This window comes from Neovison vison, chromosome 4 (assembly GCF_020171115.1).
Source record: "Neovison vison isolate M4711 chromosome 4, ASM_NN_V1, whole genome shotgun sequence".
In the NCBI taxonomy this organism is placed as follows: domain Eukaryota; kingdom Metazoa; phylum Chordata; class Mammalia; order Carnivora; family Mustelidae; genus Neogale; species Neogale vison.
Window position 1 is genome coordinate 145,061,303 of NC_058094.1, and position 13,938 is coordinate 145,075,240.

At 40.5% G+C, this 13,938-nt stretch overlaps 1 protein-coding gene across 3 annotated transcripts in view; it reads left to right on the forward strand.

Moving 5' to 3' along the window:
• Positions 1-13,938, forward strand: part of RELN (reelin) — a 511,932-nt gene that overhangs the window by 422,570 nt on the left and 75,424 nt on the right. For all 3 annotated transcript variants that reach the window (XM_044245854.1, XM_044245853.1, XM_044245852.1), the window contains exons 35-41: positions 1,498-1,638; positions 1,746-1,923; positions 5,694-5,778; positions 6,612-6,794; positions 9,175-9,346; positions 9,461-9,563; positions 11,368-11,597. In XM_044245854.1, coding sequence (XP_044101789.1) covers positions 1,498-1,638; positions 1,746-1,923; positions 5,694-5,778; positions 6,612-6,794; positions 9,175-9,346; positions 9,461-9,563; positions 11,368-11,597 — 1,092 coding nt within the window. The remainder of the gene's footprint in view (positions 1-1,497; positions 1,639-1,745; positions 1,924-5,693; positions 5,779-6,611; positions 6,795-9,174; positions 9,347-9,460; positions 9,564-11,367; positions 11,598-13,938) is intronic.

A 13,938-nucleotide genomic window follows, 5' to 3' on the forward strand; every position in this document is an offset into this window, starting at 1 on the left:
CCAAAGAGGGCCCCCCCCCAGGACCCTGGCCCCTGGGCACCAGCCAACAGTGTCCCTCCAGCTTTGGACTTGTAGCAGTGTCCCAACTTTGCTCAGTTCTGGTCTCCTCGCTGCCGCTGTTGGCTTCTCAGCTCTGGCACTAACCTCCAGCATCTTGTGTTAAGCACTCACTAGAATTAAATACTCATAGTGGTTTCCAAGTTAATGATTTGATTCTGATTCAGAGATGTACCACCAAATGGCAGGGAAAAAATGCAGGAAACCAGAGCATTTTAGCATTGAAGCTAAACGCTGTGGACGCCCTGAGCTTTAAAGAGTGCTTACTGGTCGCTCATTTATTTGCTTTATTTTTATTCAACAAATGAATATCTACTGTGTTTTAGAACTCTATTACAAAATTAACAAACTGATGCCAGCATCCAAAGATCTTATTTGGGACACTGGACGTCTCAGCAGTTATTTATGATATAAAATGGTGACGTTGCTAGTACCCAGGGATGTTACTGAAATGCGGGGTGGGGTACTACCTGAGTTTAGGGGGACTGAGGGAACTTCCTGGAGGGGCCCATCTGAATAGTGAGTCGAGCCTGTCCTGGTAAAGAGAGCATGTGGGAAGGGAAGACATTCTGCAGCTTGGCCTTGACATTCCATTTGTTGGGCAATCACTGGAAGGGTGTTCTGTGGAGTGGTGACGGGATTCAATTTCCACTTGAAAGCCACCACACCCGCAGCTGTGTTGCACTGAGGGAGAACCTGTGTCTGGAAACAATAGCACTGGAAATGTTGCTGTTGACATTCGACTTCAAGGAGACTGGGTTCCACATTCCAAACAAGTGACTCCCCCACTTCCGCTTTGTAGTCTATTTCTAAGTTAGAGACTTACTGCGGTTTGGCCCAGGCTGCATATATTTCTGGATAAGGTGAGCTGACAGTGTAGTCCAAAGAGCAGATTACAAATGGAATGGAAAATGTGGGCGTGCCTCACATGGTTCTGGCCCTCACTTTTCGGCAGCCAGACCTCAGGAACCATCATGGAGGCAGAACTTCCCTGGGGTTTCCATTTCCTGTCTCAGAAACCATTTAGGGACAGTAGTGCCGGGACCTCATTTCCTCATGCTTTTCCTCATGCTTCTCATCCATTCTGCCTCTTTCCTCATCCTGAATGGCAGGAAAAGCCTGAACACAAAACCCCAAATTTGGCGCGTGGTTCAAACACACAATAAATCACTAGTCCAAGATAACTTTCCCATCGCAGACGTGTTAGGAGACATCTGTATGAAAGGAAGGGTGACATATTTACCAAGCATGTTTTCTACTCTCTTGCAGTGGTGGGTTCATCAGGAAAGAACATCCAACACTTGGTGTGAGAACTAAGTGTCTCCAAGAAGAGGGAAGGAGAACTTGGAGGAGGGCTCTTCAGAGGGAAAGGGGAGTTAAAGGAAATGTTCTCCTGCTTTCAAGGATGTCTGTCGAACCAAGTATGTTTTCTTTGGTTAGGTCTCCCAGGACCCGGTTTAGATGGCTTCAGTCCAACTACACTGTGGGGGCTGACACGTGGGCTATTGATAATGTTGTGCTGGCTTCGGGCTGCCCCTGGCTGTGCTCTGGAAGAGGAATTTGCGACGCGGGACGCTGCGTGTAAGTCCATAAAACCAGCAGTTTCTTTGTTTAGGATGCAAAAGCAAAAATGACTTTCGAACTCAACGACAAATAATGCCTTTCCTCCCCTCCTTCTTCTCTCTTAGATGTGACCGGGGCTTTGGAGGAGCCTACTGTGTGCCCATTGTTCCTCTGCCCTCGATTCTTAAGGATGATTTCAACGGGAACCTACATCCCGACCTTTGGCCTGAAGTATATGGTGCCGAGAGGGGGAACCTGAATGGTGAAACCATCAAATCGGGAACATCGCTCATTTTTAAAGGGGTCAGATAAGATTCTACTTCTATACTCTGCTATCAGGATTCCTTCCTTCCCTTACTGCTCCACACAAATGTGTTTGTGAACCGGCTCAGATAGTGTATTACTTTATATGAAGCTGTTGTCTTGTAGCTCAGACCACGTTTCCTCCTCTGTTCGCCATCATCATTTTTCAGGATCACTTAGGCATAAAATCTTTCCTCCACTTTGGTGATCAGACCCCTGTTACTTTCTGCTGCAATTATATACATATATATGTATATATGCACGCACACACACATGAATTATGCATATGCAATTTCTAGTATCTTCTAGAATGTAGCATTTTCTGTGTTATTGAATATATAACTTAGAGAACTGTAAAAAATGATTTTAGAAAAGGGCTTTGCTTTTTCCTTTCTTTCTTTTTTTTTCCTCCGGCCAGTAGAACCCTTTGGTGACTTGAAGAAAACCAAACATCGGAGTCAAGTGAAATAACATTCTCAAACATTGTTAGTCTGTTTTTGTGTTTCAGCCTAGATGTTTGCTGAGAAAGAGTTAAGCAGTTGTGTGAAGTGCTGTACTGGTTGTACTGTACGTTCCCCTGTGAATACAGGCCGTATCCCATCTCTCCCACCATGGGGAAGTCAGCTAATACAGGGTGCGCTAGTGAAATCTGTCACAAAAACCTGCATGGGCCCCCATACAACCTTCATAATTAACATCCAATGCTTAGAAAATTAGATACCCTGAAACTTTTTTCTTTTAGGATTTCATTTATTTATTTTAGAGAGAGAGAGAGTGCACGAGCAGGGGTGAAGGGTAGAGGCAGAAGCAAACTCCCCGCTGAGCAGGGAGCCCAGTGCAGGACCCTGGGATCATGACCTGCGCCAAAGGTAGACACTTAACCAACTGAGCCACCCAGGCGCCTGGTGGAACTTTCCCAGTTATAGCTGATAGATGCTGCCTACCTTCCTGATTTAAATACCTAATTTGTCTCAAGTTTGTATGAGAGAGGGGAAAAAAAAACACTTAGGGGTCGGAGAGATTCACTAGTCCCTATGAGCTCTGAGAAGCTGAAGAAATTGAGGTAACATTTCAGGATGGAAACTGCTGGTTTTCATGTGTATGTTTTTTCAGTCTTGTTGGAGGCATTAGCTGTGATTACCACCACTAGCTCGCTTCCAATCTGCTTACAGCATTGACAAGACCAAAAAGCAGGAGCCCCATGACTTTTCACGATTTAAATATCTTTACCTGATAAATTTTTAAGCAGTGAATTAACCTGGTCCCTAGATCCTATGAAGGAAGAAGACGCACAGTGTTTTCTATTTTCCCTTTAGCCATCCAAATGCAAGAGCAGCCAAGCATTATCTGTATTAGACATTATCTCTCAGTTCTGCAAGATGTAGAGAGGGCCCAGCGTGGGCCACTCAGTAGGGTGCAGTTTGACCTAGAAAGGCACTCCTTCGTTAAAAAGGAAGTGATAGTCTCACTTTAATGTTTATAGATTCAGGAGTATGATCAGCTATTCAAATAGCTTGTTGGATGCCAAAGAACTCCCACATTTAGCACAAATGGATTAATGAGCCCGGAAAAGGGATGAGGAAAGAAACCTGTTCGTGAACTTGAATATGCACAGAAGCAGGGCTTGACATTTCCACCGTGTAATTAATACCAAGTGCTGAACTACAAGCAAATACTACAAACATGAAAGATACTTTCATCGTGCCCACTTTCAACATAACTGTTCCTACAAGATGCGGTGTGCAGTGGTCCTTTCATGGCTGATTTGTACTTGCCTATGGGAACAGCTTCATACTTAGGTTCCATAATCAAGGGGGAAGAGTGATCATACTCCTTTAATTGTTGTTAGCAAGGGATCTTTATTAGCTGGTTCTGCCAACTAGCCACATCGAAGCTTATTCCTTGTAAGTTGAAGAAGCTGCCTTTCCTCATCACCTCAACCTCCACGTGGCACCACACTGTAAAACCATTCAAGGCTTTGTACCTGTCAAGGTAGGAGGGAGAGAGTGTCTCTCGACCATGAGACAGGAAGAACAGGCATGGACTCGGTGCCATGGACTGAGTATGGTGATGAGTTATTAGGGTAAAGAAAAAAAAAACTGGAAATATAAGGCTTTTACAGTGTAACCTTCAATCCTGGAAGTTTGAGTTGATGCTTTTTGAAGTTCAGGGACAGGTTCACATGCCGCTCTTTTTTCATGACAGTATTAAATGATTCTCAGACTCTAAATTTAGCATTATCTGGATTTCTTCTCCAAAAACCAGAAGATGATTTAGTAAGTGAAACACTGGTATCCTATGAAGGATGGAGGACAAGTTTCACAGTCTGACACATCTGGGCTCAATTTCCCCCATCAATACTTTTAAGCTGTGCAGTCTTGAGCAAGTTACTGTCTCTGAGTTCTAGGCTCCTTCTCTGCATCATAAAGATAATAATATCTCACCCTTATGAGTGTGATGTGCATTAAAGGAAGAAAGTGTCTGTTTTAGAACCTAGCATGTTATAGGCATTCAGTAATATGGTTGCTATGACAAAATTAGTTCTTTTTAAAGCTTTTCAATTATTGGGGATTTTGTGCTGGCTAATAAGAAAAAGAGGATGAATTTCTTTTCTCTAGCTAAAATTATATTTGGTGTTTGTTAGTTGACCATTAAGAAATCCAAGGGCGCCTGGATGCTGGATGGTGCAGCTGATTAAGCCTCTGATCCTTAGTTTCGGCTCGGGTCATAATCTCAAGGTCCTGGGGTTGAGCCCTGCCTCGGGCTGCCTGCTCAGCAAAGAGCCTGCTTCAGATTCTCTCTCCCTCTGCCCTTCCTGCTCATTCTCTCTCTCTCTCTCTCTCTCTTTCTCTCTCTCTCAAATAAATAAATAAATCTGGAAAGGAAGAGAGGGAGGGAGAAAGGAAGGAAGAAATCTGGTGTCCGCTCAGTATCACACAGCCGTATACCACTAAAGAGTCACTTCATTCAGATGTCACAGCTAAGACCCTAAAAGGCTTATTTGCACCTTAGGACACTTGCACAGTGAAATTCTATTTTACTGGCTGTCACTGCAGTCCTGTGTACATGCAGAGAAAACAAGCTATGGGGCTGTCAATCCCAGGCATCCAGAAATAGTTAATTAGCAGAAAAAATTGCCAAAGCTAATGTGATCGCTTTTTTCCTTCTTTGGCTTCTCTGCCTGAGCAGTTACAGCTGAGGCATGGGGACTCACTTAGTTATGCCTTATTTATCTTGACCAACTGGAGGGTGTTGTGTCAGCCTGAATGAGAGCTTCCCAGCGCTGTCAGAGCACACAAAGGAGTAGTGAGTCCCTACGACTCCTTGGAACCTGAAAAAGTTACCTATTAGTTCCCAACTTCCAGCAGGAGCACTTGGCAGAGAATTTCCGTCCATTTCCTCATTATGCCTGTCATGGCATGCTGTGGTCAAAGGAGGCTACTTTTTAAAAAGGCCTGCAGATAGGTAATGCTGTCATTTTTGCATTGCTTTTTATAAACGTCACAGCAAAGTGGGATGTCAAGTTGAGACAATGAAATTGGTTATGCGGTCATAAGAAATGAAAGCCTTAAGAAAGTGGAAAGGATCCATTTTTCCTTTTCAACTGGACCCAACATTGCTTCTTGAATGAATTGAGTGAATACACATAATTGAATCATTACGTGTATGCATCTATTACTTAGCTAATGCAAGTGAGGTGTATAAAAGTCAAAAGAAAAAAATTTTGCAGATGAAATAAGGTCGTTTAATGTATATGTCTGTGTTTTCAGGAAGGACTGAGGATGCTTATTTCAAGAGATCTGGACTGTACCAATACTATGTATGTCCAGTTTTCACTTAGATTTATAGCAAAAGGTAAGTCATTTGTATGGGTAGAATTCATTATTTCCCTTCAAAAGAACTCCCCCTTGCCTTACACAATTCCTTCCCCACAAAGAAACGATAGATTTGAGGCCCATAAATTCTGTTGCATGGGAGAACTGACATAAATTTGAGTAAATAGATGTAGATGTGCTTCTATAAGTTCATCTTAATGTAAGGGTAAGGTAACTACTGATTTTGCAAAAATTTCATATAGCTGTAGTAATCATACTAATTCTATGGTAGCTACATTTATCATTATATCCCTGAGTCTTTTTTTTCCACCACTACTTCCTAGTTGTAAGAATTTTAAATTTTAAAAATTTAACTTAGGGACATTTTAGATTTTCTTTTATAGATGTGAACCCCTAAAAGACAACTCTTTGCCATTATGACCTTTCGTATTAACTAAATCATTTCCTTGACAAATAATGCCCTAAGGATATAATAAGCTTGCAAGTAGATTTTTGTTTGTATCCTGAGATTTAAAATGTTTGACCATTTATAAAATCGTGATGCCCGTAGAAGCAAAATCCTCTGATGTAAGATTTCCTAAATGAAATACCAAAAGATACGTGTTCATATCTGAGAAAGAGAAGGAGATACTATTGTGTGAAAATCTGAGTTCTGGTGTGTGTTTTGAGATACAGTCCTACAGAAAGCCCCACCTGACTTTGCTTAAAGTTGCCTCCAAAGCATTTGGACTCTAAAGCCCCTATGGCAATATAAGTCAGCTTATGCATCAATGCCAAAAGGATAGTCTTAGAATATACCTTGTGCCCACTTTTATCACAGTATGTGTTATGCCTGTGGTGTCTTCTCTCTAGGTACCCCAGAGAGGTCTCACTCTATTCTACTACAATTCTCCATCAATGGGGGAATCACTTGGCACTTGATGGATGAATTTTACTTCCCTCAAACGACCAACATACTTTTCATTAATGTTCCCTTGCCATATACTGCCCAGACCAACGCTACAAGGTTCAGACTCTGGCAACCTTATAATAATGGTAAGAAGGCACTTGTTCTCCTGTGATCCAAACTGACTGGCTTTTAACATGTTTGTTTCTAAGATGTAGAGGAAGTGTTTGTCAACTGGGAAGTTTCATTGTCTGTGACACACATTTTACCTAAAGGAGTCTCAATGAATAATTAACTTTATGTATCTTTAGTGTCTCTTTGTACTTGACTCGTCAGTTCTCGATGATGTAAATATAGCTAAAGCCACTTACAGAGCTAAGGTTTTTATTTATTTTGTTTTTTCAGAGCTAAGGTTTTTAAAAAACAATTGAGCACTGAGGCACCTGGGTGGCTCAGTCAGTTAAGCGTCTACCCTTGACTCAGGTCATGATCCCAGGATCGTGGGATCGAGTCCCATGTAGAGCTCCAGGCTCATCGGGGAGCCTGCTTCTCCCTCTGCCCCCCGCCCTTCTCAGGAGCACACTCTCTTAAATAAATAAATACAATCTTTAAAAAAAAAAGTTCAGCATTATCATTAGTCACTCATCAATTGTAACTACATTCCTGCTGAATTCATTTAGGAATAAATAGTTCTTCTGAGTGTGGCATTTCATTAGTGAGACAGAACAATATTGCAGCAAAATACCATGACAAAGTGACAGGGACTCACACCAAGCGGAAAGTGCCTTAGATAAAATATTCTTATCACATACCCCCGCTTCCGTGATAAGTTAAAGTGAATGTATAATTTAACAGCATTTCCAGATGGTTACAGAAAATGATTTTACAAATTTGTAATGTTTTATTGCTTCCAATATTTCTATTAACTGCCGATTATAAAGGACCAGACTCTACCAAATCATGCATTTAATGGCCTGAGTAAGCATAGAGATATCCCATTAAGCAGATTCTTTGCAGAGGTAACACAGAAATGAATAAGAAAAACGTACCGCTAGCTCTAAAGTTTAACCTGAATAGTTACTACATAACTAGTAAGCCAAAAATAATTTTTAACTTATTATAAACAGAAATAATCTTTTATAATCACCAAATAAATATGAATAAATATATAAATACTACCAAGTTTCACAATCCAGAGAATCATTGTCTTCATGTTATGGTTGGAATGCTTACCTGGTTTTTCTTTATCGTTTTCACCAGCTGCTTCCAAAACAAGAAAAGAGAAGAAAGTTGCTAGAGTTAGAAAAGTGATAGGCTGGGGCGCCTGGGTGGCTCAGTTGATTGGACGACTGCCTTCGGCTCAGGTCATGATCCTGGAGTCCCAGGATCGAGTCCCACATCGGGCTCCCAGCTCCATGGGGAGTCTGCTTCTCCCTCTGACCTTCTCCTCACTCATGTTCTCTCTCACTGTCTCTCTCTCAAATAAATAAATAAAATCTTTAAAAAAAAAAAAAAGAAAAAGAAAAGTGATAGGCTGAGGAGAGAGAGAGAGGGACACATGCAACTTCATTTAAATCATCAGGTTATTTCTACAGGTTCCTGTTTACAGATTATGTGTGTGTGTGTGTGTGTGTGTGTGTGTACAGAAAAAAAATATATATATATATATTCTAAGAATTGTAATCAACTTAGAATCAATAAAGAAGCATCCTTGAAGAATCTTGATGATTCTGCTTGGCATGGTCTTACCTCCTTGTTTCCCCCTGAGTCCAAACAGTGCTTTGCAAAGGCAGCCTGGGTTTACCGTCCTCCCTGCAAAGTAGGTACCTGCCTTCAACACCCAGGCTGGGTTGCTGAATCAAGTTCTATGACAGCCCAAGGAGTGATTTTACTAGTTTTTTAGATAGTTCCACATATCTTTAAATAAGCATAAAAGTTTTGAAAAGCATATGAAAGTATATAACACAGAGTATTTTCTTCTGTGTAGTTCTAACAATTAGATAAAATTAGGCATCAGACCAGCGTCTTCATGACCACAGCCCTTCGGCCCGACTACAGCACGACACTCAGTCATGAGTTGACTCTAAAAGGTAGTAAGAAGCTCCTCAGATCGACTCGTGCACCTCAGTTTTAAATCTGCAGGCTTGACCCCTGTGCTCACAGATTCAGATATCTTACAGGTTCTCCTAAACCTTGAAAACATAAACCCCATTCGTGGAAGTACAGGCTCTAGCACCACAGCACTGACTGGAAGGGGAGCACAATTTCTCAAACCATCTCAGCTTTCTGAAATCAGTGAGGCTGTTCCTTGCTCTGTCAACTTAAGGTGATTGACAGCTTAATTTTTCCATACTCAAATCGCTATAAAGACGTGTTGTGTAGTTTGTGTTTCTCTGTCCGGAAAGCATATATTTAACCTGTTGTTACTGATTCCCTTCTGTCATTTACTTTCTTCCAAAGAGCAAACATGTCCCTCCAGTTCTCACCATTGGAAAAACTTTTTTTTTTTTTTATCCAAAAATGCCTTAGGTAAGAAAGAAGAAATCTGGATTGTTGATGACTTCATTATTGATGGAAACAATCTCAACAACCCTCTGATGCTTCTGGATACATTTGACTTTGGACCCAGAGAAGACAATTGGTTTTTCTATCCCGGTGGTAACATTGGTCTTTATTGCCCGTATTCTTCAAAAGGAGCACCGTAAGTCTTTCATTAAGACTCTAAAACAAAACTCTATACAAATTTTGCTTGCTCTATACAAATCACAGTGAACTTTTGCCCAAGCGGATTTCTTCTTGTTTTCTTCCATAACAGCGAGGAAGATTCAGCTATGGTGTTTATTTCCAATGAGGTCGGTGAGCATTCCATCACCACTCGTGACCTGGATGTGAATGAGAACACCATCATACAGTTCGAGGTACTTGACTTTGTTCTATCAGAAATGCTTTAAATTTTATCTTGAACAAAAAGCCAGGAAAGAGAAGGAAAATCTCAGGTAGTTTTCCTGCATTATGACTTTCCCTTTTTCCCAAGGACAAAAGAGGTTTTATATCATAATTCATTTTTATTAGCAGAACCAGTTGTCCTACTAAGTCTTACATCTGAATTTTTGTCCTTTATTTATGATATAATCTTCCTACCTACTATAGTGGGAAGTTGTTGAAATAAATTATTTTAAACATTATAAAAATGAAAAAGGCCATACTATTCTAGTATGATTGTTTTCACAATTTTTATGTGTTACTTAAGACTCAGTCAATGTAACTACTCTTATACCAGGCTGGTATATTTATATAATATTTATCATGGTGCCATGAATTTTACAGATAAAACAACACTACACTATTTTTGTAATTTTTGTGTATTTCACTAATATTCATGGACCTCTTATAATTTGGAAGAGAGCAAATTAATAATGTATAAAGAAAAACTTGTATGTATTTCAAAAACTTAGATAAAATCAGCAGAACCAATAGTACCAAGTTTCAAAAATGCTTATTTCCTAGCTGAAATCTCTAGCTACCGTTGGGAGGGCTTACAATAGTGCCTGACTGGATCAACAAGATTTTGAATATTTGTTTTAGATTAACTCTCGGTAGCCTCTAACTTAGAGTTGTCTCTTGCATCTCAAAAGTCAGAGACCGTGGGGCACCTGGATGGCTCAGCGGGAAACCTGCTTCTCCCTCTCTCACTTCCCCTGCTTGTGTTCTCTCTCTCTCGTTGTGTCTTTCTCTGTCAAATAAATAAATAAAATGTTAAATTTTTTTTAAAAAGTAAGAAACCAAATGGCACTTTCATAGAGAAATTATTCTGTATCTATTTTAAACTTCCTGTAATGTTTTCTAGTTTTAAGTTTCTTCTATTTTCTAAATATGTGCTTTAAATGTTAATAAAAAATACCACCTGTGGCCCTCTTCTGTTATCAGAAGGACTTGGATAGAAACAAATGCCTATATTTGAAAAGTTTATCTAATGTTGATAGTTTTCAAAAGGTACAAGGAGTAAGTTCAACAACAGAAATTATAAATATAAATATAACCGGGTACTACAACAGCAAGAAAATAGTAATCTCACCTGCAAGAAGGGAGAACTGCATAGGAAGAATTACGTGCATTTATTTATTTAAGTTTTAGTTTATTTACTTGAAAGCGTGGAGAAAGGAATGAAGTGGTTATTTCCCTAATGGCTAAGTCTTTCTGAACACGCATTCCCTGTGCAGGACAAAGAGGGACGATAATTGTGTTTTGTTGAGTACATACTGAGGTTTTTTCCACGTGCAGAACTTTGAGGATCATTTGGAAGGTGTCACACGAAGGAAAAGAGAAGGTCTTCCTATCTAGCGGACTGAAAAAAAGGCTAATGGTTAGAAGTCAGGAAACAGTCTTTTCATTACAGTTTGCTTGGTTTGGCTATGAAAGTAGGCTAGAGGTACAATTTGGAATCCATGCCAGCCTCTGCCTTACCCACTTCCTAGCTTTTTATAAAATGAGGGAAAATAAATTTTTTATGAGGCCCTTTGAGGTTCTTTATGAAAAAATTATTATTTGAAGGTAATATATGATATTACTCAGTTAGGCAAAACAGAATTTTACAGTGTTAAATATTTCAGCAAGACAGTTCCCAAGAAAATGGACTCTCGAGAAAATAATGAAATGGTGAATCATTTCAGAGCCTCTTGCTCTGAAGTAATTTGTATCTGTTTTTTCCCCTTCCTCCCCAAGATCAACGTGGGCTGCTCCACCGATAGCTCCTCTTCCGATCCAGTCAGACTGGAGTTCTCAAGGGATTTTGGGGCGACGTGGCACCCGCTGCTCCCCCTCTGCTACCACAGCAGCAGCCATGTCAGCTCACTGTGCTCCACCGAGCACCACCCAAGCAGCACCTACTATGCCGGGACCACCCAGGGCTGGAGGAGGGAGGTCGTGCACTTCGGGAAGCTGCACCTTTGCGGGTAAGGACCTGCCGCTTCACCGCCATCTTTCTCCATTGACAACATTCTCCCTCATGTCACCACTGACTTGCCGCTCTATGGGGGGGCAATTTCCTTCTAGTTCTCCACTTCAGCACACCAGTGGTTACTCCAAACGTGGTATTCCGAGCTGACACACTACTCAGTTTGAAGATAGATTTCAAAGAGTACATCATGGGCTGCACTCTGTAGTGATTCGTATCCCCCACCGGTCTTTATTAGATCCATGAGGAAGCGACAGAAGTATGGTTTTCTCCTAATGTTGTAATTCCGCACAGCACCTGCCCCCACCTCCCAATATAAATACAGTGAGAATTTTATGACTTTCAGACATCTACCTGTGTCTCTTATGGAGGGAGGGGGCACAGCAGGAGGATGGAAGCCCACAGAATATTCTAGGTGCCTCATTAAAAAAAATAATAATTGTTCCATTCCCTCCCCCAAAGCATTTCTGCTTTTCCATCCTCTCTCAGCATTCTTGCTCCATATATTTGACTCTTCTGTTGAAAGGCTATTTGGGGATAAAGGGCTTCAATTCTGATAGAAATGAAATGAATTGTTCAAAAACTAAACCTACTAATATAAGTGAACAAAAAGAGGAAGTCAACAAAGCAGGCTGCCTCAGAATTTGTCTTTTCTCTCAGAAGAAAGAACCTGTTCTTTCAGGGTATGTCAAAAAAAGAAGAAAGTACTAATATACTTTCAAGATGGAAATAGATTTATATTCCCGATGTGAAACTCAGCATAATTAGAAGTCTTGGGTCTTCAAGCAAAATGACTAATACCTAGTACTTTTCCAAAAGGGTGAAAGTGAATTTTCACAAGTCTGTGTTCTCTTTGAACATAAATCCATTTGCTTTTCATCATATCATCAGCATAATTTTTATAATTTGATTGCTAAGGACTTTAATATTTTGAGCTGTCAAGGATGTCATTTACTAATTCTTGCTATTATACCAGCATATGATCCCAATGGAAAATCCAACCAAAAAAAAAAAAAAAAGAGCATTACTAAGAAGAATGTCCTCACGGTTCTCTAGAAGGTAAAGCAGGCACAACCAGAAAGCTGTTGTTGCTGGGGGTGGGGAGGATTGTCTGTAGAAGAACAGGGCAGGGAGAAAGAGTCAGGAAAAAGTTTTTATCCAAGATCAGTTGTATTATTTAAGATCCTATGTTGCAGGAAATATAAAGGGGCTTACCAAAACAGTGGAAGAACTTACTAGAAGCGTACTGGGGAATTTCACGGATGCCCCACTCCGAAAGTGTGAGGACCTCAGCAAAAGGAGTGTGTGATCCTTATTTTTATCATGCTGACTTTAACATTATTCAGCAAACAACCACTCTCATGTGCTGGAACTCTTAATTCCGCATTTCTAGAAAAGACAGTTTGAATCCATCAGCTGTAGCCAAAAAGCTAATCTCTGCAAGAGAACCCCAGCTGCCAAAATTCCATACTTAAGGGCAGTGTAGGCAGGGAAAGGCCTGCTGGCCAATCAAGCAGGCACCTATGAGCAAGACCGTGACCATTATGGTTGTTGTTGAAAAGCCCCAAATTTTCTCTTTAATTGACCTCTCATTTTCTGCTGGTGCTCAGCTAAGAATTGGATTAAGTACCAGACCACCCTAAAGATAGGGTAGAGGCCATGAGTTTACACTGTTTTAACAACTGAGACTTGCCTCGGGATGTTCCCATGTGACAACAGTCTTCTTTTAAAAAATACGGGATATAGGATAAAGTCACAGGACAGTTGCTGCAGTGTCGTGGAAACCACCTCACTTAGAACTGGTGACATCCACGGGGCAGTGCTGACGCACTAGGAAATACCATTTGGAAATCTGATGAGAGAAATCATAAGGCAATATAATTTGAACATTAGAAATGCATGTACTTTCACCCACATTGAGTGTCAGTTTAAAATATACCTCTTCCAATGGTAAAGGTACAGAACTTAGGCCATTGTGTTGCCATTTTTATTTCTACAAAAAGAAATCTGTTGCTGAGACATGTCCACTCTGAGAATGGTATGAAACTACCTTCCCAGCTGCCTTCAACCATTTCTGTGAAGAGAAGAATTTGCCTTAATAGTGTTGTCTGGTCCTTGTTTCAGGAAGAGAATTAGCACTCTTCTTAAAACCCACACAAGCATGAATTGCTGGAAGGCAAAAGTTAAATTTTCTCCAACTCAGTGAACCATTGCTTGGTTTGTATTCAACATGGCCTATAGTGACAGTACAAGCCAGATGCTAAAATATATATATATAACCATGTTTAAATTACCCTTTTCTGTGCACTTATTGGATGCCAGGTACCAAAAAAGCATCA